General features: G+C 57.4%; 1 protein-coding gene across 6 annotated transcripts in view; it reads left to right on the top strand.

The window, feature by feature from the left end:
- Nucleotides 1–5,044: 5,044 nt before the first annotated feature.
- PPP2R5C (protein phosphatase 2 regulatory subunit B'gamma) overlaps nucleotides 5,045–24,374 on the top strand; it is a 115,893-nt gene continuing 96,563 nt past the window's right edge. For 2 of the 6 annotated variants that reach the window (XM_058655556.1, XM_058655558.1), the window contains exons 1-3: nucleotides 5,045–5,246; nucleotides 5,565–5,630; nucleotides 22,052–22,211. In XM_058655556.1, the coding sequence (XP_058511539.1) occupies nucleotides 5,220–5,246; nucleotides 5,565–5,630; nucleotides 22,052–22,211 (253 nt within the window). In that variant the 5' untranslated portion in view covers nucleotides 5,045–5,219. The remainder of the gene's footprint in view (nucleotides 5,247–5,564; nucleotides 5,631–22,051; nucleotides 22,212–24,374) is intronic. The other 4 variants (XM_058655562.1, XM_058655557.1, XM_058655559.1 and 1 more) reach the window with 2 other exon arrangements.

Here is a 24,374-nt window from a genome sequence, read left to right as displayed (position 1 = left end):
GGGTGGAGGTTCTGTTCCACTTGCTTTGCACAGGATGTTCTAGCCGTAAGATCCTACTTGCTGTGGTCCTGTTTGCCCAAGATAGGCCAAGTCTAAAACCTGTAAGTCTGAGGCTCCTGACACTGAACCATTGTGTCAGACCCAGTAAGTAGATTCTCGCTGATGCCATTTCTGTCCATTTGCTAGACTTTCCTGAGGGGTCCTACATGCAATACGTATTTTTGATGATGTCCATCTTCTTACATTCATCAAACTGTCAAAACCTCATGTGGGAGCTCCAAAGATGCCAAATAGCCAAAAACAATATTCAAAAAAAAAAGCGGGATTAGCATCGCGGTGATGCAGATTAAGACACCCCTTGTTACTGCGGCACCCCATATGGGCAGTGCTTCATGCCCTGACTTCTGACGCAGCTCCCTGTCAATGGCCTGGGAAGAGCAGCGGAAGATGGCTCACGCCTCGGGCTCCTGCCACCTACATAAGAGATCCGGATGAAGAGCCTGGGTCCGACCACCCAGCCTTGGCTACTGTGGCCATCTGGATCAGCATGCGGGAGATTCTCTCTCTCTCCCTTCTCCCTCCCTCCTTCTCTGTAACTCTTTCTAAATAAATAGACCTATAGAGAAAAAAGACAAATTTGGAGAGTGTAGCCTTTCTCATTTTACAACCTGTTACAAAGCACTGTGCCAGCCCAAGACAGACATGTAGACCCACGGAATGGAACAGGGCACCCAGAAATAACCTTCACCACTGTGGTCAAAGGGCTTTTGAAAAAGATGCTAAGCGCAGCAGAAGCTGGCACTGGGGGCTAATACTGTCAAGTCTAACCACAGAACCACCTGGAGAGTACACAATCCCGGAGTGAGAGAGACCTGGGAGGGAAATAGTGGGCTCCTCCCTCTTGGGTTACTACTCCCATGGGAGGGCACAAAAAACTAGGACGGGGGCTGGGGTGGCTAGACCGAGAGGCACTCAACATCCATGAGGGCTGGACAGCTGAGCTGGTTAGATGGAACTAAGCTTCAATACCCTTCGACATGTACGAGAGCCAAGTGGGATATGGGGCAGACTGGACTAGTCACTAGTCTGCTACACAGACTGGCAAACCAGGGTAGGGGCGGGCTTGGTGGGGGTTATTGTGGGTCGCTCCGACTGGGCTGCAGCTCCCACTGGTTGATGTGAGGGCCGAGTGTGTGCTGGGCGGAACCAGGCTGGACTGCAACACCCGTTGGTTCCAGTGGAAGTCAGGGTTGAAAACAAAACCAACCCAGCAATTGCAACCACCAGCTGATCGGGGCGATGGACTTGGCGGGCCCTATACCTGCTAGTACATACAAGAATCTGGTCTGGGAACACCTCAAAGTTTCTTCTGGGGATAACCCCAATCAAAATGGCGGACTCACAATTAATGCCATAATGTTGTAAATGGTTGGAAATATTATGTTGGGGCTTTTAATTGATTGGGATGATACTCTGCCAGCTCTACCTTCAGACCAGAGATGGTCTCACCAAAAAACCATTGAACTTACCAGGACAATAAGATGCTGGACTTTATGCTTGGTAAATACCTCCAATGAAAGAATGTCAACTGAATTTGAACTATGGAAATGCAACAAGGTGGGGCAATCCACCGTGGGGGGAGGGTTTTGGGAGGGGCGGGGGGAATCCCATTGCATAAAAAAATGTATCACATAATGCAATGTAATTAGTTTTTAAAAAAGGAAATGCAATAAAAAATATATGTTAAAAAAAAAAAAAAGAAATGGCGGACTCAGAACCCTAACCAAGAAAAGACGGAAGACAGAACAGGTCAATCCACCACCTCAGCTATATGTTGGCAGTGAAATACTGGACAAATGGAGACTCTATGATGGACTATGTCAATCAGTGGATTCTTCAACAACCTCCTCGTGCCTGGAGTGGCGAGATTGGCAGCGATTCATAGCTGGTGAACTATCAAAACCACTTGAGCAAGGATCTCAGAGCATGCCCCACATCGGAGACCTAGGATGGGTGGGAGACCGGGTGGGGCTTCTCCCTCAATATTCCCTTTACCTCAGATATATGAAGGAAACAATAGGGAAATAATAGTTTTACCCACTTCCCTATAGCCCTTGTAGCTTTTTACCCTAATTAACACTGTAAAGATTGTCAGGAATACAGTCAAAAAGAAAAGGATGCTAAGACCAGTTGACGACGGAAGGACTGTGGCTACATCAGAGGCAGCTGGGAGACGGGGTCGCCTGTGCAGAGCAGAGACGTGGAATCATGACCTCACACCATGTAAAGCCAAAACCGACCAGAGGCCTGAGGTTAGAACAGGAAACTAGAAACACTCACAGGAAGAAGCAGGGGGACCTCACAGCACATTGGGCAATGGCTTCCTGGACATGACACTGAAGGTACAGGTAAGAAAGTTAACCAAGTCGATACCTCAGATCACCTCAAAATGAAAAATGGCATCGAACAGAGTGAAAATGGACAAAACACCCGCATTGCCTCAGAGCCATGGCCTTAAAATGGCTGGCTTGGCCATAAAGGGCACGCTGAAAACAGTGTGGTTACCCTGTTCCTGCGCGTCAGGCAGACAGGCAGCCCTGCTGCGCTGTGCAGCAAGCAATAGGACCTGGAGGAGGGCGGAGCCCGCCGGGGCTGTCTCTCTGCCCCACACAGGTGGGAGTCACTGCTCCTCTGGCACAGAGATCCCTGCCAAATGCCCATCGAGGGCACGGCCAGCTCTGTTTAGGGACCACGTAGTCAGCAGGTGGAGTATGCATGCAGCCCCCTTGTTCTAACTCCAAGCTCCCACTCTCTGAGGCCCCTGTAGAGTCATCGCCCTGGAGCAGGACAGTCAGGGATGGCCTCACGGGGCTCCCCCGTCCTCTGGCTCCAGGAGGGACTGCAGGGAGGAAGGAGGTTTCCAGTGTTCACACACAGATACATGCATACATACGTACATGTACTGCCTCCCACCCTGCACGTCAGGTGTGACACGATGCCAGGCAAGCCCTGGCAACACCTGGGCCTCCTCTGCCATGGCCGGGAGCCCCCTGCTCTGCCCGCCTGGTCTGTGAACTGGACCCTTATCCACCTCTTTCATCCATTCTTTTCCAGTTAAACCCTTCGTACTGGACTGTTAAATCCAACACCGCACCCTGGGGTGAGCCCTAGGGGTGGACTCCTGGCTGCGTCCTGATCCCCCACAGGCACTCTGCTGGGCATTTTGGGACGTGCCCCCTCTGCCCCAGCCCTCCTAATCCTGGCCGTTGATGCTCTTAGGGATCCTCTGCTGTTCTCCTTGGGCTATTTCCGGCCCTTCTTATCGCCTCTGCTCACAGGGATTTGTCCAGGACAAAGACAAATAGAAAGCAACGAACCTTGCCCCTTTCAGGCAAAAGAGCTGGTGCTGTGTTGCTTCCTGTGTTTTCCCAACGCTCCCAAGGGACATTTTAGTAGTTTGGGGAGCTCTGTTTAGGATCTTGTTTTCCATCTGTAAAACATGCGAGTTTCGTGGCTTTGTACCTGGGGTTTCCGTGGGAGGAAGTGCTTAGTTCGTGGCAACCACAATCGGCCTGGGCAGTCCAGCAGAGCACGTGGGTGCCCTTGGCCTGACCACCATGGCTTCTGGGGGCTTCCCAGGACTCCGCAGCACAGATCAGCACCCCGTCCTGCAGAGTTCATCCAAACGTGGTTTCACAGTGGGCCAGCTGTGTGCCTTCCTGCTCCCTGCTCCGCGGAGGGAGCCACGTGTGCCAGGAGTAGACCCAGGTGCAGGGCATCACGGTGCCTGACGGCCTTTCCTCAGAGCACAGTGAGGATAGGGTTGGGAGGGTGGCAGGGAGCAGGTGATGCAAGCTTCCTGGAAGGCCCTGGCGGAAGTTACTGCTCGATTCAAGCGGCCCCTGACCTGAAGCTGTGAGGAGCAAGGCTTGGGAACCTGGCACACAGCAAGGGAGCCTGGGACGGTGCCACAAGGCTGGTGGCAGACAGGAAGGAGCCCAGAGACAGGCAGCAGGAGTCTGAGAACAAGCTGGGGGGTCAAGCCACGCCACAGGAAGAGGTTCAGTTCCCTCCAATGTGCAGCCTTAGACTTCCAGGCAGCCTGAGCCGCGGTCACGGTCTGCAGGTCCAGGGAACCCAGCCCAGCAGCAGGGGCCTGAAGACACCAGGGCCCAGACTGGTGCCCCCAGGGACAAGCAGACCCAAGCTGAGGTCACAGCCATGGGCAGCTCCACCTACAGTGTGGAGGCACAGGGAACTCAGCTCAGCTGGGGACGGGCATCCCCACGACAGCCATGGTGGGAAGCTGGAACCACCGTGCAGAGGTGACCCGGGCATGTGCACACATACACATGCACACACATACACACACACACACACACAGAAACACTCAGAGACACATGCAGAGACACATACAGACACACATACAGACAGGAGGAGCCAACCCGGGAGGGCGGGACTAGCGGGGGCAGTGGCAGCGGGCGGGGCCAGCCCGGGAGAGCGGGGCGGCCCCTGGGCGGAGCTAGCGGGAAGAGCGGCAGGGGGCGGCCCCTGGGCGGGGCTAGCGGGAACATTGGCAGCGGGCGGGGCCAACCGGAGAGAGCGGGCGCAGCGGAGGCGGGCGGAGCCGACGGGAGAGGCGGGGATAGCGGGGGCTGGTGGGCGGGGCCGACCAAGCAATGGGGCAGCCCGGGTGGGCGGAATGTTCCCGAGAGGGGAGGGGTGGTGCCGGTGCACCGACCCAGGCCGCTTAACGCGGCTCCGCGGCCTGGTCGCTCGCCTCACCACTCACACGTTCCAAACGTGCGCTTCGACGCCTGGCCCCGCTCGCCGACGTCCGCCCCTGCTCAGCTCGGGCGAGCCGGCTGCGGGCGTGTGTGGGCGGCGGCGCGGGGAGCGTTGGGGCACGTGACGGCGCGGCGGCCAATGGCGGGCGCCGTTGGGGCGGCGGGGCGGGGCGGGCGGCGCGGCGGGGCGGGCCGGGGGAGGGGCGGAGAGACGCCGCCGCCGCCGGGGCCGCCGCCGCCGGGGCCGCCGCAGCCTCAGGGAGCCTGACAGGGCAGCCAGGGCGAGCGCTCGACTCAGTCCCCGGGCGGCGGCGGCGGCGACCGCGGCGGTGGCCGGGGGCGCCCGACGGCCGGGGCGGCGCCGCCGCTGCTGCTGCTGCTGCTGCTCCGGGGAGCGGCCGGCGGCGGGGGCGGCGGCAGCCCGCACCAGCCATGCCGAATAAAAACAAGAAGGAGAAAGTGAGTCGCGGGGGCTGGGGGCGGCCCGACGGGGCCCAGCCCTGGGCCGGTGGGGGCAGGGGCGGCCTGCGTGCGCCCCGGGGGCCCTCGGCCGCTCCGGCGTCGGTGGGGGGCTCAGTCCGCGTCTGCCCGGCTTGGGAGGGGCGGCCCCGGCTGCTGCGTGAATCGGGGTCTGACCTGTTTGTGTGCGAAGTTGGGAGGGGGCTGGCGTGGGGCAGGCCGGAGCTCCCGGGCGAGGTGCGGTGGTCCTTCGCCCGCTGGGGATTCCAGGAAACCAGACGTTGAGATGGCTGATCGATTCTGTTTGTGTCTCCCCAGGAAGTACCCAAAGCAGGGAAAAGTGGGAAAAGTTCCAAAGAAGGACAAGACACCATAGACTCAGAGGTAAGCAGCCCCCCATGTCCCCCTCCTCCAGTGGGCAGCTGCAGGGGTCCCCACCCCGAGTGTGGCTTCCGTAGGGCCCCCTGGTTCCAGCTCTGTCGGTCGCACTCTGGGGAAGCACCCCCGGTTCTGCCTGGCCAAGCTTCCCTGCCTGGATTGCCCACTGCTCTTGGGCTGGCTGGCTGGCTGGAGGCCTTAGCCCTTGAGCGTCCTCGCCCAGGTCTGCCTTGCCAGCTGGCATGCTGGCCAGTGAAGAACGGCTCAGTGAGGGTGCCTCTGCTGCCTGGTGGGGAGGGGTCGCGACTTTCCCGTGCCTGTTCTTTGTGGTCTCTAATTTCTGTGGTGGGTGGGCCCAGGCAGAGCTGGAAGGTCCCCCGGCTCCATGGGTTGTGGGGAAGCTGCTTGATTGAGCAGCGTTCTCCGGCGCTGAGCCGCCGAGGTCCCTGGTCTGAGCGCGGTTGACACCTTTGCCAACGTCAGCTCCCTTGCTGAGGGCCAGAGGAGATGCGGGTCCTGCCTGGGGCAGGCTCTTGGCTCGCCCTCGAGCCCCAGGCGACCTGTGCCCGTCATCAGGCATCTCCCAAGTCTCCCTCCTGCTCACCAGGTGGCTTGTGCCGGAAAATCTGCTGTCTTTTCTGAGAGCGGAAAGCAGATGTCTGCCAGGGCTGTGTGTGCTGGCCCTTGTCCGCGGCAGAGTGGCCCGGTCCTGGGTCACCAGGAGGCTTGGCTGCTGCTGGCTCCTGCCTCGTGCTTCTGGCTGGCGCCGTGGCGGAGTGTGTGCTGTGTGTGCTGTTAGGTCTGGTCTGGTTGGCTTTGATGCTCTTTGATGAACGCTGTGGCCACGTCCTCCTGCCTAGGGTTTTCTTGTTACACACACGTACCACTGCCTGTTAGGGTCATGAAGAACTGTCACTGTGTGTCCCACTTACTCCTGTGCTAGCGTGATGAACCTGGTTGTACAAATGTCAAATGTGAAAAACCCATGAGTAATTCAAAGATACCACACCGTGTGACTGTTTGAGATGTGTGTCTCTAAGGTAGCTGGTTTTTTCAGACCAACAGCGAAATGTTGGGTTTCTCAGTCCTGGTTCCTAAAAGTACCCGTGGTACAATGGTGCTTTGAGCACACTTGCTGGCTGGTAGCTGTGCGCGAGCGCCCCCGAGTGTGTGCCCGCAGGTGGGTGGGTGTGTGGGAGCACCCCCTGAGTGTGCACCTGCATGTGGGTGGGTGTGTGGGAGCACCCCCTGAGTGTGCACCTGTAGGTGGGTGGGTCTGCGGGAGTACCCTGATTGTGTACCTGTGGGTGGGTGGGTATGTGGGAGCACCCCCCAATTGTGCGCCTACGGGTGGGAGGGTGTGTGGGAGCACCCCCTGAGCGTGCGCCTGCATGTGGGTGGGTGTGTGGGAGCATCCCCTGAGTGTGCGCCCACAGGTGGGTGGGTGTGCGGGAGCACCCCCTGAGCGTGCGCCTGCATGTGGGTGGGTGTGCCGGAGCACCCCCTGGGCGTGCGCCCGCATGTGGGTGGGTGTGCGGGAGCACCCCCTGAGCATGCACCTGCATGTGGGTGGGTATGCGGGAGCACCCCCTGAGTGTGCACCTGCAAGTGGGTGGGTGTGCGGGAGCACCCCCTGAGTGTGCACCTGTAGGTGGATGGGTCTGCGGGAGTACCACGATTGTGTACCTATGGGTGGGTGGGTATGTGGGAGCACCCCCCAATTGTGCGCCTACGGGTGGGAGGGTGTGCGGGAGCACCCCCTGAGCGTGCACCTGCATGTGGGTGGGTGTGCGGGAGCACCCCCTGGGCATGCGCCCGCATGTGGGTGGGTGTGCGGGAGCACCCCCTGAGCGTGCGCCCGCATGTGGGTGAGTGTGCGGAAGCACCCCCTGAGCATGCGCCCGCAGGTGGGTGGGTGTGCAGGAGCACCCCCTGAGCGTGCACCTGCATGTGGGTGGGTGTGCGGGAGCACCCCCTGAGTGTGCACCTGCAGGTGGGTGGGTGTGCGGGAGCACTCCCTGAGTGTGCACCTGTAGGTGGATGGGTCTGCAGGAGTACCCCTGATTGTGTACCTGTGGGTGGGTGGGTGTGTGGGAGCACCCCCCAATTGTGCGCCTACGGGTGGGTGGGTGTGTGGGAGCACCCCCTGAGCATGCACCTGCATGTGGGTGGGTGTGTGGGAGCACCCCCTGAGTGTGCACCTGTAGGTAGGTGGGTCTGCGGGAGTACCCCGATTGTGTACCTGTGGGTGGGTGGGTGTGTGGGAGCACCCCCTGAGCGTGCGCCTGCATGTGGGTGGGTGTGCGGGAGCACCCCCTGAGCGTGCGCCTACGGGTGCGTGGGTGTGCGGGAGCACCCCCTGAGCATGCGCCCGCAGGTGGGTGTGCGGGAGCACCCCCTGAGCGTGCGCCCGCAGGTGGGTGTGCGGGAGCACCCCCTGAGCGTGCGCCTGCATGTGGGTGGGTGTGCAGGAGCACCCCCTGATTGTGTACCTGTGGGTGGGTGGGTGGGAGCACCCCCTGAGCGTGCACCTGCATGTGGGTGGGTGTGTGCGAGCACCCCCTGAGTGTGCGCCTGTGGGTGGGTGGGTGTGTGCGAGCACCCCCTGAGTGTGTACCTGTGGGTGGGTGGATGCATGGGAGCACCCCCTGGGCATGCGCCTGCATGTGGGTTGGTGTGCGGTGAGCGTGCGCCGGTGGGTGGGTGTGCGGGAGCACCCCCTTAGCTTGTGCCTGCAGGCGGGTGGATGTGTGGGAGCACCCCCCCAATATGCAGGGGATGGCTGTGCGGGAACAATCCTGAGTGTCCTGAACTTTGAATGAACCCCTGACTGTCTTAGTCTCTGCCCCAACTTCAGCCTGGTTCCTAATGTCTCCCACCCACTCGCCCCAAGGTTGAGTCATGCGGGTAAATGACGCCGGTGCTGTGTGCGTTTCCTGCAGTGCTCTTCATTGTACTGTGGGTATTTCTACCTGAACCATTCAAGCAGGCTTGGTCTCTGATCACGATCCCAAACCCACCAGCCCAGGCTCACGTGACCCGAGACACTCAGGCGTGTTGGGGGGCGCAGAGCAGGTACCTACCTGGGACAGAGCAGCCGGACAAGTTGGGAAATGAGAGGAATTCCATCAGAGGAAACATCGCGGCCTGTGGCCAGTGCAGCCTTGTGAAGTTGGGCTGTGTGAACCTGGCCTCTGACGGTCAGCAGCGGGTGGCTCAGACTACAGGAAGCTGGGTAGGACAAGGGGACGTTTGATGGCCTGGGGTTTTAGGGAGGATGATGACGTCATAAAGGAAGAAGAAAAGCGGAAAGTCTGTCTCTGTGTCACGAGTGACGTGGCTGTTCTCAACTGTTTCTGCCGGAGTATGCACTGCCGTTTTGGGAATGACTTCCCCCACAGGCCAGAGGGTGCGTGTGCCTGCCGGGGGGCAGCGTGCGGTCAGTTGCCTGCTGCTGTGCGCCCTGTCTTAGCCCAGGAACTCTTCCTCCTTGAGTGGCCTATTCTTGTGTATTTTTTCTTTCAAATACTTAGATTTGACTTGTTGCTTCTGCACATGTGTCCTAGAATGCATGGGCCTGCCCAGTCCTTGATGCTGGCTTATTGCAAAGCACTTGTGGAGGACTGCCCTAGGCTGCACTCCAGCAGAACCCCTGAAAAGCAGCACTTGAGAAACCATAAGCACTTATTCTATAGGAAATAGAGTTTTCTGCTTTCATGGCCCTGTCTGCTCACTTGTGCCAGCCTCTTGGGGTTCAGGTGCCAGGGAGCAGGGGAGGCGCTGCAGAGAGCATCATGGGCCACAGCCTTTGACCCAGGTCAGCCAGGTACCTGAGGCTGAGCACAGGCTGTTGGCTCTTGCTCGGCTGCTATCCCGTGCTGTCACCTCACCAGCAGTCCCAGGCTCACAGGACATGTGGCTGTCCTGGGCACCAGCATCCTTGGCCATCCCTCACAGGCACCAGCAGCAACCCAGTGCCACCTGCGGACGGAGTGGCCCTGGCTGGGGCCCTGTGCTGCAGAGAGCGTTGCTCCTCCCTGGGACGCCTGCCAGCTCAGGCTGCCTGCACAGTCACGGGCACGCTCCACACCGCTCTTGCCTGGGATGGAGAGCCCCAGAGCTTGGCTCTTAGGGCTGACACGCTCCATGTTGTAAATTAAACCTGGACTTGTCCAAATGCTCATTAATTTGTCTGATAACGATTGTACCTATTATACTAATGCTTATAATGTTTGTATAAATTTTAAGATTTATTTATTTTTATTGGAAAGAGATTTACAGAGGTCAGGAGAGACAGAGAGAAAGATCTTTCATCCACTGGTTCCCTCCCCAGTTGGCCACAACAGCCGGAGCTGAGGCACTTTGCAGCCAGGAACTTCTTCCAGGTCTCCCGCGCAGGTGCAAAGTCCCAAGGCCTTATACCATCCTCTACTGTTTTCCCAAGCCATAAGCAGGGAGCAGTGGCTCAACTGGGATGAACTGGCATCCATACAGGATCCCAGTGCTTTGCAAGCAGAGGAGTAGCCAACTGAGCCATTGTGCCAGGCCCTTCTGTTAAAAAAAAAATTTTTTTTTAAACATTGTTGGGAAGAGTGGCCCCACTCTGTTTTTGCCATTTTGGTTTTTTTTTTTTTTTTTTTTTTTTTTTTTTTTTTTTTTTTATGTCTGGCTGGATGGTAGGTAGCTGGCTGCCCAGCACCTGCTGCTGCCACGGGTTGTCCTGCTCTGAGTATATCCTGTGGTGCCTCCACATGGTGATGGTCAGAGGGCAGGTCCTGTTCAGCTGGCTCTGGGACCTGTAGCTGCTGCTCCCGGAAGGTCTTCCCACCCACCACTGGCTGCTGGAATCCTTTCTGCTCCCAGCTCCAAGCTCAAGTCATCTGTTCTGACATTTAAGGGAAGCTTTTAATTTTTTTTTTAAAGGACAGCTTTTTTTTTTTTTTTAAAGATTTATTTTATTTTTATTACAAAGTCAGATATACTGAGAGGAGAGATAGAGAGGAAGTGGAGCTGCCGGGATTAGAACCAGCGGCCATATGGGATCAAGGCGAGGACCTTAGCCACTAGGCCACGCCGCCGAACCCAGATTTTTATATTTAAATTTATTTTTTAAGTGAAAACACTTACAGTGCCAATTCCTTGCTGCTTAAGCCATCGTGGGCCACCTTTCCTCACCTGCGACTTCTCTGGGCACAGCTGTTGGCTCCCAGCCTCCCTTGGCATGTGAGCTGAGGCCTGGGCTCAGGCAGCGCCTGGCTGGCAGCTCTGCATGCTGTGGGAGAAGGGCAGCTTCGAGTCAGTCAGCGTGCTGACTTGGAATCGGCTGAAAATGCTTTTCCTTTGGTTAAGAGGCTGATTTCCTTATCACCTTTCTGGCCCCTTAAGGGACTTGGTGCAGCACCTTCACTCAGTTTGTGCAAAAGCAGATGGTTATGATTCTTGGGTCTTTTTCTTGTGTCTTGTGAAAGTTTCAAGAGAGGATTTTTGTTTTAGTTGGCTTTCATGTACTTTTTGGGGGAAATAGAGTCGCATAAGATGTTGGATACTGAAAGGTGACAGAATCCAGTCTAATAAGATCTTACTTTAGTGGCCCGGCGCAGTAGCGTAGCGGTTAAAGTCCTTACCTGGAATGCGTGGGATCCCATATCGGCACCGGTTCTAATCCCGGTGGTCCTGCTTCCCATCCAGCTCCCTGCTTGTGGCCTGGGAAAGCAGTGGAGGACGGCCCAAAGCCTTGGAACCCTGCACCCCTGTGGGAGACCTGGAAGAGGCTCCTGGCTTCAGATTGGTTCAGCTCCTGCCATTGCAACCGCTTGGGGACTGAACCATCAGATGGAAGATCTTCCTCTCTGTTTCTTCTCCTCTCTGTATACGTCTTTCCAATAAAAAAAAAAAAATCTTACTTTAACTCCGTGTACTCCAAAATAGTTTTCATTTTAAATACAAGGTTTTCATATCGTATTTAGCGATTCCTGTTTCATAGCATAACAGTGTATTTTAGCGTTTTGTAGTTTATATGGATAATACTTTTGTTTGAGCATCTCTTACTTCTGCAAGTGTTTTGTGGAGCATTGGGAAGGGCAAAAATACTACAAATGGGGGTGACGTCTGCCTAGAGGAGAGGTTGGCTGGACACTCAGCTTCTCCCTTCAGCTTCCTGTTAAAGCACGGGCTGAAAGGCAGCCAAGACTTGGGTGCCTACACCAGGTGGCACCTGGAGGGAGTTCCTCCCTCTGGACTTGGCACCAGCCAGAGGCCGCGACAAGCATTTGAAGAGGAAACCAGCGGGTGAGTTGGGCAGTTTCTCCTGCCTCCCCACCACTCAGGTAATATAGTAGTTGTTAGTGTAGTCCTGACTTGGACAGACAGGCTGTGGGCATCATCTGTTGCCTGCTGACCCTCTGTCTTTGGTTCCTTTAAAGACTGTGTGGACGGGACAGGTTGTCACCCATCTTAGGGAAAGGGCAGTTGTCCACTGGGTAAGAATCCGATGCTTTCACCTGAACCAGTGTTGGCGACCCTGTTTGTCTCAACGTCCATTTAGATGTTTGTGACATCATTCGCAGGTCGTATAATGGATCAGTTTAAAAATGATCATGTTAGAGGTTCATTGAAGTTCTGTTACTGTGGCCAGTGATTTGTGGCCTCCTGTGGTCAGGCTTGCGGCAGGGGACTGCAGCCCAGAGGAGCTGTGCTGGAGCAGCTGCGGGAGGGTGCAGCCCTGGGATCCTGCCTCGCCTTGAGCAGGCTTCCCCCACCGCTGTGGACACCAGGGCCTGGAGGGGAGGCAGCCTGCAGCCAGCAGGAATCCCAAGCTTGTTCAGCAACCACAGGGAAATTGTCAGGAACAGCTCAGCTAGCAGGTGGTGGGGTGCGGCATGTGAGCACCCTGCCTTTTCCTGGGGAGTAGTGTGTGAGGCAAGCCTGCCCTGCGCCCTGCAGCAAGGCCGCTTTGAGAACAGCTCCAGATGCTGGAGGGCTGTGGTCCTCTGTCTCCAGCAGGGGGAGGCAGAGAGCAGGCTGCAGTCACACTTCAGGACCAAATGCTGCGCGTGGAAGATGTGGTGGCATTTCTTTGCTTTTTTTCCCGCTTGTTTTCTGGCTTAGTTGGCTGTTCTGGAATTGCGAAGAATGAATCAGCAGATGGAAGATACATCTCTCTCTACCTCTTTAACTTTAAAATAAAATGAAAATAACAATTTTCAAAAACTTTTAAAATTTTTATTGGACAGGCAGATCTACACAGAAGAGAGGCTACGTTACAAGAAGAAAGAATAGCAGATCTTCTGTCCACCTGTTCACTCCCCAAATGGTTGCAGCCGCTGGAGATGAGCAGATCCAGGCTGAGGGCCAGGAGCTGCTTCTGTGTCTCCCATGTGGCTGCAGGTTTGCAAGGCTTTGGAACATCCTACTCTGCTTTCCAAGTCCATACACAGGGAGCTGGATCAGAAATGGAGCAGCCGTTACTAGTACCGGGGCCAGTCTGGGGCGCCATCACTGTAAGCGAAGGGTTGATCTCCTGAGCCAGCGTACCGGCCCCCAATAATTTTTAAAGTTAAAAACCCCAAGTCTTAGTGGGGACCTAGCTCTGAGCCTTTCGGTCCCTCCCAGCAGGTTGCAGAGAGCTTTGCTCTGAGGGGCAGCTGCTGCACCAGCAGCCTTGGCCTTTGCTGGACTTTTGGTTTCTATGGAGAATACCTTTGTTTGCTCTGATGGACACCCAGACAGCCGTGTCCTGCAGGCGGATGTGTCCAGACAGAGACTAGTGGCTTGCTTTCAGCCCCATGGCTCTGCCTGCTGTGTGCTGGGCCCAAAGTCCCAGCCTCAGCTGCTCGGGATGGGGGCATAATGGAGCAGAGGGGCTTCCCGAGGGAGGATGCCCCAGCTAGGGCAGCCCTGCTGCTACTGCAAGGCACATGGGTGGGGCAGAGGTCAGGGGAGGACTGAACCCTCGGCCCTGCCCTGTGGTGCTGTGCAGATGGATGGATGGATGGCTTGGGCTCCAGGCCCCAGGATCTGCCCATCAGTGTGTGCTCAGGTAGCTGGACCAGGCGCACTCCCTCTCAGCCAGAGGTTGCTGGCCTTGCCTGGGATCAGCAGAGCTTTTTGTCGGGCCAGAGCACAGGTGTCGTGAGTTTGGGAGCATTTGGTGTCTGTCACCACCACTCAGCTCTGCAACAGCAGAGTGGCCCTAGGCAGCAGACAAGCACGGGGGCTGGCTGTGTTGAAACTTTGCTAGCAAGGCGGTGGGGGAAGCAGCCGCTGCCGCCACAGGCTGTGGCTTCCCACGGCAGGCTGGGTACTTGGGAACATGGTGCTGAAAGACGGGTGCTACCTGGGCATCTCTGCCCTTGTGCCACTCAAAAGGTGACTTTGTGCTGGTGCTCGGGCACTGCTGGCAGGTCCCTGAGAGCACAGTGTAGGGCTCACCCTGCTGTACTACAAACATGGCATCTCGGGGTGGCAGTGAGGCTCGGCCGCAGTCCATCTGAACGGTCCTCCTGATGAGATGGTTCGCAGTACTGACACCACTAAGCAGCCCATCCTCCCTGGGGATGGGGGTCTGGCTGCAGAGCAGGTTGGGGCGGCAGCCCCCAAGTGCACTCTAACTTCTGTCAGAGCTGCGAGGGGCACTTCCTCCAGGACAGCTTGTTCTTCCGTCTTAGGAAGGGCGCTGCGGCATGCTGGTGGCTGGGGACCGCTTGGCAGGGACATTGATGCCCCCTCCCTCTGCGCTGCTGTGCTAGCAGCAGGCAGCAGTGGCTCAGCTGCCCCCAGCTTTGGGGTGGGGACCTGCCTGGCAGCACTTCTGCTTGCCACAGAGCCTGGCCCCTTCATCTGGCCTAAGATTGTCCCTGTCAGTACTGCAGGTGGGGAGCAGCCACCGGCCGCCTGCAGTAGCGTCTCCACTCACCACGGGGCTGCCCGTGTTCCTCGGACAGCGTCTGCTTGCCTTGCATCCCTGCTTGGTGACCTGTGGGGCCTCCAGCTCGGTGCAGCTGCTATGGAAAGGCTTGCTGCTTGGGTGTGTGTTTGATAGCAATGCTAAATTTGATAAGTATTTTCCCATGTGATTCAGCCAAGCATTAGGAGGCTGAAGTCAGCCGGGGGTCTGTGACCTCAGGCAGTGAGGACGAAGGTTCCCCTAACCTCCGCTCTGGAAGAGGACAGCAGAGGAATGGTGACCTCTCTCAGGCTCCACTCAGCTCACGTGCCAACAGACAGGATCCCACTTCCTCACTAAGGTGGGCGTGCAGTCATTCTTGCACGACCAAGCCCTGAGGCCCAGGGAACCGGCCTGCTGCTGTTTGCTGGACGCCGAGCCAACTGTAGCCCGTTCTCTGTCCTGGAGACCAGTTGACACTTCCAAATGTCACATGTGCCTGAGGTATCTGTACTGTTTGAACAGTGAACCTGTGAGACGCACGTGGCGGGGGGCAGGTGCAGCCGCCATCTCCGTCTACTTCAGTCGTCTTCCTCATCCAAAGAGAACGGCCTTGACCTGCTAGGCCCCGCCTGGCCCCTGGTGACCACTAAGCTACTGTTCCTGTGGACCTGCCTCTCTGGACAGCTTTCTGCTTGGCTTCTGTCATGTCCCCAAACACTCCCAAGGCTCCTGCGTACTACAGCAGGCATGTGATACCATACCATCTTGTGGCCAAGTGACACTCTGTCATTGGGGCAGACCAGTTTATTTCCCAAGCTCAGAGACATGGGACTCGATAAGCCCTGAGGCTTTGCTCACCTGCTGCCGGAGCAGGCTCTTGTCCTGCGGCCGGCCCTTGGGCTGCCTTCCTGGGGGGCATGTCTCTGGGACCTCCATCCGGCTTTAGCTGGGCCATCTTTCTCTTACTAGGTAATCAGAATTCTTTATTCCCCACACTAGACCCTTAACATACTTAATTTGCAAATTTTCTCCCTTTCTTTGGGCAATTTTTTTTCACTTTCTTGATAATGTTGTGTCATGCGCCAATATTTTAGACTTAAGCACAATGTATCTGTTTTATTCTTTAGTTGCTTGTGTTTTCAGAATCATGGCTAAGAAAACATGGTCAAAACCAGGGTCCAAGAAAGTTACTCTGTGCTCTTCTGCTTTGTATGTGTCATGCAGTGGGCTCACTGCTCGCACAGACTTCCTCTCTGCCAGAACTGGGGGTGCAGATGGAGTCCCTCCCCCCACCGAGTGCCTGTCCCGCCGGCCAGCCTTCTCCTTGCGCCAGGACCACACTTGTGAGCAGGATGCAGAGCTGAGCTTTGAGAGGATGAGTGGCTGGCACTGCAGGAGCGTATGCATGCAAGCAGTTTGGAAAGGGCAGAGTTAGAGTTCAGGGATGGTGGCTCTATAAAGGGGGTCAGCATGCTCTCGGGCCATTGTGTGAGTGTTGCCGTGGACACAGACCGGGCTCACTCACGGTGGGGGCAGGTGCAGGAAGTACCTCAGAATGCGGTGGAGCAATGGCATCTATGTGCCCGCGTAAGCCCTACTCCGAGCAGGGCTGAAGCTCAAGGGTGTCCAGGGCCCCGGGGGTGGGATGTGCCTGGATACAGGATCAGGCACATAGAAAGGATGTGCCCAGAGACCCTGGAGATTGGGGGGGGGTGCATGGTGGCGACGCCTTGGGCGAAGCAAGCTTCAGAGGTGCAGCAGCCAGCTGTGAGGATCCCCCTGCACCAGGAGGTAGGGAACCCCAGAGGGAGGGTCCTGGAGCAGGAGTCAGCTGAGGAAGACTACAGAAAGGTGGTCAGGGCCTGGCGCAGTAGCCTAGTGGCTAGGGTCCTTGCTTTGCACGCTCCAGGATCCCATAGTCACCATTTCTAATCTTGGCAGCCCCGCTTCCCATCCAGCTCCCTGCTTGTGGCCTGGGGAAGCAGTCGAGGACAGCCCAAAGCCTTGGGACCTTGCACCCGTGGGGGAGACCTCGAGGGGGTTCCTGGCTCCTGGCTTTGGATCAGCTCAGCTCCGGCCATTGCGGCCACTTGGGGAATGCGTCAGTGGACGGAAGATCTTCCTCTCTGTCTCTCTTCCTCTCTGCATATCTAACTTTGCAATAAAAATAAGCAAATCTTAAGAAGAAGAAGGAAAAAGCAAGGTGGGCTGGCAGCAGTGTGACAGGTGGCTGCGAGGAAGGGTGCGCACCTTGTAGTCAGAGCCGGTGAACGGGCAAGAGAGGCCGAAGCCGACCGTGCCAGCGGCAGCAGACAGCAGCCGGCTGGTCCTTCACGAAGCTGCCATCTCAACGAGTGTCTCCAGCTGTACTGCTCAGCTGCTGCCCGGAAGAGGACGGCCAGCAGAGACCCGGAGGCTCTGTCCACACTACGCCCGCATTGGCTGGTCACAGACCTTCTGATCAGCGGGTATAAGACTCTGATGGACTTGCCCGGCTGCCTTTCTCTCTGATCAACGTTGTGACAAGCACAACAAGGAAAAGGAGAGAGGTAGCACTGCTCAAAAGAGACTGCAGGTTGCCGAGTCCCACACTGTCGGATGGCATAGCGAAGTGGCAGAGCACTGCAGCCTTCCCTCACAAGTTGTGTTCAAGTGAACTTTGGAGAGACACTGAAAGCCCGGGGGCTCAGTGCACACCGGCTCAGCCCCCTCTGTGGTCTTACCTTGGGTTAATTTGAAGTCCATCTCAGTGGTGCTGTTTTGTTCGTAAGTGTCAGCCACGTGAAATCCTGCAGTCAGGACCTAGGCAGAGCCAACACGCAGATGACCCTGCGCGAGGCGGCAGTGCGGCCTGCATCAGGCGCTGTCCTACTCCCTGCTGCGGCCCCCTGCCCGCGCCCCGTGCCTGTCAGGTCCGTCTGTCACGCTGCTTGTGTCCCCAACTTCCCTTCGTCCGTGTGGGGTCTTCCTTTCTTCTCACAGTTAAGGAGGCCAAGATGCTCACAGGCGTCCAAAGGCCCTTGTCTGCCTCCAGGCTGGACAGCGTCTGCAGAGGCTCCTGGTGGCCTCAGCTGGGGGTGGGGCTACCTGCCTCTGAAGGGCCGATGCCAGGCCGCAACGCACAGGGCAGCCTGAAGGAGGCCAGGACTCGGTAGATGGCCCGCAGCACACAGGGCAGCCTGCCAGGGCAGTTGCCTGGGCCTGGGTGTCCCCAGGTTGCAGCCGGGTGACTTGGAATTGTCCTCCAGTCTGGGTTCTGGATTTGCAGACTCTGTTCCCTGGTGGTCCACAGGTCCTTTGTCCGGCTGGTCCGACCCCAGGCTTGATGAGGTTCAGGACTTATGTGCCACATGGTGTCACACTGTCTCTGCCGTCAGTGATGAAGTTGTACTTGGGGAGGAGGAGAGGCCAGGCATGGGGATCACCCGGGTTGAGGTCAAGTCCAGCAGCGTCACACATTCTGAGCTTTGGTGTCCTCAGCTGCAAAACAAGGGCACTGGGCCTGGCACCAGTGCCCCCTGCGACCCCCAGCACAGGCTGTGGCCTGTTAGAGGCCTGTGCTCCTCTAGGGCCCTGGTCCCCGGCACAGCTCACACGCGTGCAGCAAGGACGGCCAGTGCTGCGGAGGGTTTGCTGGCTGCTGTGTGTCCAGCAGGCTTGCACGCATCCTGCGCTTGGCGAGCCTCTGCTGTCCTCAGACCTACAGCCCCCGTTCAGGAGGTTCTTGGGAGACCTCTTTCTTTTATTTTCTAGATGTTTTAAAGATTTCATTTATTTTACGGCAGAATTACAGGAGAGGCACAGAGGCAGACGTGTTGGTTCCATGCTCTAACTACTCCCCGAATGGTTGCAGCAGTCCGGGTGAGTCAAGAGCCTGGAACCCCATGTACTTCTCCCAGGTGGGTGACAGGGAGCCGAGTACTTAGGCTCAGGCACATTAACAGGGAGCTGGATCAGAAGGGTGGGTAGGATTTAAACTGGCACACATGTAGGATACCAGCGTCAGCAGCATCAACTTAACCCGCAGTGCCAGCCCCTGGTGCCGGCCCAGTAGACTTGTCTTCACAGCGACAGGTGCAAAGCCATCAGCAGCTCATGTTAGGCTGCCAGAGAAGCGGCTGTCCCGGGTCCATCCCACTTGCCCATGGAGGTGGCAGGGACCCACATACCAGAGCCATCTCTGCCACCTGCCAGGGGACATGAGCAGGAAGCTGCAGTCAGGAGCCAGGCTGGAAACCTCAGTCCAATACTGTGATATGGGTCGTGGGTGCCTTCCGTGCTAAGCTAAACTAATTACCCACTCTCCATGCCCATTGCAAAAAAGTGTTGTTGATGCTGCTGTGTTCCTGGTTAGCCCAGCCCACTTCCCATAACACAGATGCCTGCAGCCAGGACCTCCCTGATACGCAATCCAGGGGTTCCATAGCCTCCTTGAGAGGGGCCCCGCCCCAGCCCCTGAGGACCTGTCACTGCTTCCTGCTCACCCCCTTGTTCACACCTGTAGCTGCAGGAACCGCTTAGATGCTGTAGACTGCCAATTCCTGTCCTGCTCCAACTGGGGTGTCGGGCACCTGCTGCATTGGAGGTGCTGAAGGCATGTTGCCACAGGCAGGAAGAGAGAAGCCCCATTCCCACTCAGTGTGGCGTGTCCGACAAGCTGGGTTGGCCTTGCACACCTCGGGGCTGCCACATTGGCGCCCCAACTTGACAGGTACACACCCACACCACTTCTGTTCCCATCTTGGTGACGTCTCCATCCCCGCTGTCTCCCCTCCCCCTTATCTGACCTCCTCTTCTTACTCATCCCTACATATGCACTGCCTGTGTCCCCCACTCAGTGTCCTCGCATCTTTTCAGGCCCCAGGGGATCCACCCTCTGGGATCCACCCTGTCGTGGTCCACATTGTGTGGCTGCATGTGTCCAGCACATCAGCTGTGCCTCTGCTCTAAGGACAAGCACCTTGGCCTTCGTGGCCTGGGAGCAGCCCTGGGCTTCCCTGGCTGCCTTCCCCAACCTGCTGTGCCTCCCTAGTCTCTGGCGGAGGGCTGTGAAATCACAGCCGGCCCAGGGCCTGGGGCACACTGAGCAGGCCAGACCAGGAGCTGCCTGAGGAGCAACCCACGTGCCCCTTAGTGAGTGCAGAGTTGGAGGGTAGAGCAGTGCTGCCGGCCAGCGTGGGGCAGCCTGGAGCCTCTGCAGCCACAGCAGCTGGCCTGGCTGGTGTCTGGGGTTGTTCTGCTGTCTGTCTTCCTTCTCAGATGGTGGAGAGCTTTGCTCAGCACCTGTGGCTGCCTGCACCATGGTCCATGTCCTAGATGCACACTTGACTGGTGCAAGCCAGGGCATTCTACTAGGGTTGGAAGCGGCCACAGAGCTCTTCTGTCATCCCACTGCCCAAGTGTTAACTGGAGTTGGCCTGAATGTGATACTAGGCTCAACATTAGGGAAATACACAGAGGAGACAAAGGTGTGACCTGGGGCCACATGCACAAATCCAAGTCAATACTTAGAGCCTCCTTGGGACTGTGTGCTGGCTGCTGGAGTTTTTCTGAGGCCAGCTGGGGGAAGCTGAGAGGACAGGTTTGCGCAGGGGGATCCCAGGGGCTAAATGAGTTATGAGAGGGGTTTTAAGGAAGAAAACCCCAGGCCTTCCCGATGACATGGAGAGTGGAAGCTACAGCCTGGGCACGAAGGAGACCTCAATCTCTGCCTGGGCAGAATTCTATCTGTCTTCCCCCCCCCCCCCCCATAGCCTCGTCTCTGAGAGCTCCCACTCGGTGCCTGGAGCCCATTATTAAACACAGCAGCACTGAAGGGCAGCCTCGAGTTGGGGTCTGCTCCTCTGGGCTTGGCGGTTGGTGTTGCCACCACTGCTGGTGGCCAGCACTTCCAGGCAGTGGAGATAGCAAACCACTGTTAGGGGGTGTTCCACAGGCTCCCCTTCAGCCTGTATGGGTGGCAGAGGACGGGACTCCCGTGGTACTGTTGTGTGACCCTCTGATTGCCCTGCCTTCTGCTGGAGTGTCTCTTGGGGCTGTGCTGCAGGCTGGACACACTGCAGGGCAGCCTGTGGCGTGACTGCTGTGCTGTTCTGATTGTTGTGTTGTGGTTTGCAGAGAGGTCCGGGTGAAGGCCTTGAGGAAGAGCATTTCACAGAGCTCCCGTTGCAGAGGGGTGTGCGTGCAGGAAGGGCTGCATTGTGTGTGCTTCCTGTCGCCTCCTGCATGTCACCACAGACCTGGCGCCTGCAGGAGGGGCACCAGCTTGTTGCTGAGGTTCTGGCATCTGTGGTGCGAGATGGAGTGAAAGCATGGTGCAGGGCAGAGTCCTGTGCCCCCTGGAGTTATAGAAGGCTGCCAGTGCCATCTCCTGACTCCCAGCTCCCAGCACCTGGCACCAGATCCTGGCACACAGCACGTGGTGCTGTCTCCCAGTACCCGATACCTCCTCCCAGCTCCCAGCCTGGGCACCCTGTCATCCCGTCTCTCTTTGACTCCTGGCCTGCCTCCCTCGTTCTATTGCCGTCTCTGGGCTGGCCCTCCCTCTCAGAAGGACCCGGTCTGTGCCGTCAGTCCAGCCCATCTTGCCGTCTCTGGGCTGGCCCTCCCTCTCAGAAGGACCCGGCCTGTGCCATCAGTCCAGCCCATCTTGCCGTCTCTGGGCTGGCCCTCGCTCTCAGAAGGACCCGGTCTGTGCCGTCAGTCCAGCCCATCTTGCCGTCTCTGGGCTGGCCCTCCCTCTCAGAAGGACCTGGCCTGTGCCGTCAGTCCAGCCCATCTTGCCGTCTCTGGGCTGGCCCTCCCTCTCAGAAGGACCCGGCCTGTGCCATCAGTCCAGCCCATCTTGCCGTCTCTGGGCTGGCCCTCGCTCTCAGAAGGACCTGGCCTGTGCCGTCTCTGGGCTGGCCCTCCCTCTCAGAAGGACCCGGCCTGTGCCATCAGTCCAGCCCATCTTGCCGTCTCTGGGCTGGCCCTCCCTCTCAGAAGGACCTGGCCTGTGCCGTCTCTGGGCTGGCCCTCCCTCTCAGAAGGACCTGGCCTGTGCCGTCAGTCCAGCCCATCTTGCCGTCTCTGGGCTGGCCCTCGCTCTCAGAAGGACCTGGCCTGTGCCGTCTCTGGGCTGGCCCTCCCTCTCAGAAGGACCCGACCTGTGCCATCTCTGGGCTGGCCCTTGCTCTCAGAAGGACCCGGCCCGTGCCATCAGTCCAGCCCATCTTGGTCCATCTCCTTCTCTCCAGGGCCGCCACTTATATCTGCAAAGTCTCTCTTGTCGAGCAAGGTCATGAATTCACAGGCTCCAGGGTCTGGATGTGACCATCCTGGGGGTGGGGCAGGGGGACATGGTATTACTCCGCCTGCCGTCATCCCATCACCCCGGATGGCAGTGATTAAGGGCGCAGAGAGCCAGCTGTGTCTGTGGAACTCGTCGGGAGGCGCGTGTGTCCGCCGTCCCGGAACTCTGGCCATGGGAGAGTGCGGGCATGCTGAGGTTGCTGTGCAGCTCCCCTGCTGACACATGCCTCTGTTCTTGTTCCCGAAGCCAATCTCCAGCAGGAAAAACAGCCTCGTGGGCATCCAGTCCACCTCCAAGATCAAGGTGCCAGTGCTGCAGCCCATCGTGAAAAAGGACAAGCGGCAGAACTCGTCGCGGTTCAGCGCCAGCAACAACCGGGAGCTCCAGAAGCTGCCGGCTCTCAAAGGTAACCGTGTTCGCCCGGTGGAAGCCCAGTGCGGCCCCACGGCAGAGGGCCAACATTTTGCTCAGCTGCTGGCTGCCTGCACCTTCGCTGGGCAGTCCCTATGGGATTATCTTCTGTTCTGCATGGGTTTTGTTTTTTTTAGGTGGAATACTATCAGTTTATTACGAACATTCAAATGCCAGAGCTGCTTACGATAAAAGCCCAGTAACTGCTGTGTTGTAGGTATCATGCACTATGAAGACAGAACACCTGGGATCTATTCATATTCCTGTCAGTTAAGCTAGCTGGCTTCTGCTTCTGATCCTTGTCTGTGAGCTGTGGGCCTGAGCACTCCAGAGAGGAGCTGCTACAGGTAGCATGGCAGTGGTGGAGTGAGGACCGCCTGTAGCTGGGGCTTGTGCGTCTGAGGCCAGGCAGGAGAAAGTGTCTTGGCCCTGGATTCACCGTTCCCCCTGTGGCGCCTGGGTGACGTGTCTGCCTTGGGGCCAGGGTGGAGGTGGCACCAGGCCCTCATCGAGGAGGGTGGAGGAAGGAGTCCTAGGCCCGTGGTGAGTCTGGGAAGTGCGCTGTCACTGCGCAGGCTCAATAAGAAGGCGTCCGTGTTCCTGAGAGCTGAGTTCCAGAGCTCGCTCCTCCATGGGACAGTGGGCTTGTGGGGGACTTCCCTGCCCCTCCGCTGCTGGGGACCTGGCCTCAGTCCCCAGTTAGGGAGCCAGCTTTCATTCTACGGGGGCACCTTGCATTTTCATTTATTTCTCATGTCCCGCCGCACCCTGCCCCACCAGTCTGTACCTGTCTGATGCTGTCAGCTCGTTGGTCAGGTTCCTACTGAGCAGCTGGACCAAGACCTGCCTATACTCCTCCCAGCAGTACCCTTGGGGGGTGGGGGCTGGGTCCCAGACTCCCAGCGGTTTGGACATCTGCCACCGAAGAAGCCATGCGTAGCTGTCACTGAGCCGTCACACTCCGGCCTGTCACAGTGACCGGTGCAGCCGGAGCTTGGCCTGAAAAGGGGCCCCTCCCCGTGTGTGCCCAGGAGGCCTCAGTGGGCTGGTTGCTCAGCCTGCTGCTGTCCACCTCCTGCCCCTCGTGCTGGTCTCCCTCGTAGAACAGAGGTGGTGTCCTGCCATGGGCACTGCACAGACCATGCTGCCTCCAACTCACCCCCGTCTGCCCCGGTGATTCTGGGCCATTCCATGACATCAGTGCTGTGTGCACGTGCAAACTTTGTGCTGACTAGTTCAGGAAAAGCAGGGATTATTGGAACTGCATTATTGCTACATGTTGACTTTAGGGGATTGACACTTCTGTGGTACACTTTGCCCGTTCTTGTTTTGGGTTTTAATTTCTGGTCTCTCATGAGGTTATCTTGGCTTTTTGTAAATCTCTGCTTTTCCATTCATTTTATGCTAAAAGCTTTATACTTTTTTGTCAATTTTGTAACTGGGTTATACTTTTTTTCATTTCTACTTCTGATTGGCTCTTATTTTGCAAAAAGCTGTTTCTTGAATTCTGAATATTTTCGTCTGTCATGGCCTTACTGAGTTTCATTGCTATCACTCACAGGCTTTCTTTGCTACTGTCTGCCTGTGTGGTCCTGTCACCTGTGATCATATCGTGTACTTCTTGTGACGTTACGCTGATCATGGCGCCGTGGCATCAGCTGGCGCTGCAGGCGACGGGGTGCCAGCAGCAATAGCCGTTTCCTCCATTTGTAGTGAATGGCTTCAGGGTGCCCTCATGTGCTGTGGAGGTGACTCTCATTTGTGGGCAGTGGCCTGGCCACGGGGTGGGAGCCCGTCAGCGTGGCTGGTGTTCGTGTGTGCGTTACCTGGTCACTGCAGCGTCAGCATGTGGTTCTGGTTGTAAGCTGTCCCTGCACACTGTCATGGCAGACCCACTGTCCACGGCGCACATGTCAGGTTGGCAATTTTCTTCAGAATTTTTGCTTCAATATTGATGATAGAAAGCTGGTGAGGTGTTTTGTTTGAGATTTTTATTTGAAAGGCAGACACAGAGGGAGAGAGAGTTAGAATCTTCCATTGGCTTCCATTGGTTCACTCCCTAGACGATGGCAGTGGCCAGAGCTGTGCCAGGCTGAGGCCAGAAACAAGGAACTTGTGGGTCTCCCGTGTGGGTACCGGGACCCGAACACTTGGGCCG

This window comes from Ochotona princeps, chromosome 26, assembly GCF_030435755.1.
Source record: "Ochotona princeps isolate mOchPri1 chromosome 26, mOchPri1.hap1, whole genome shotgun sequence".
NCBI classification, from domain to species: Eukaryota; Metazoa; Chordata; class Mammalia; order Lagomorpha; family Ochotonidae; genus Ochotona; species Ochotona princeps.
The sequence above is the reverse complement of the archived record's forward strand: the minus strand, read 5'-3'. Positions and strand labels throughout refer to the sequence as shown.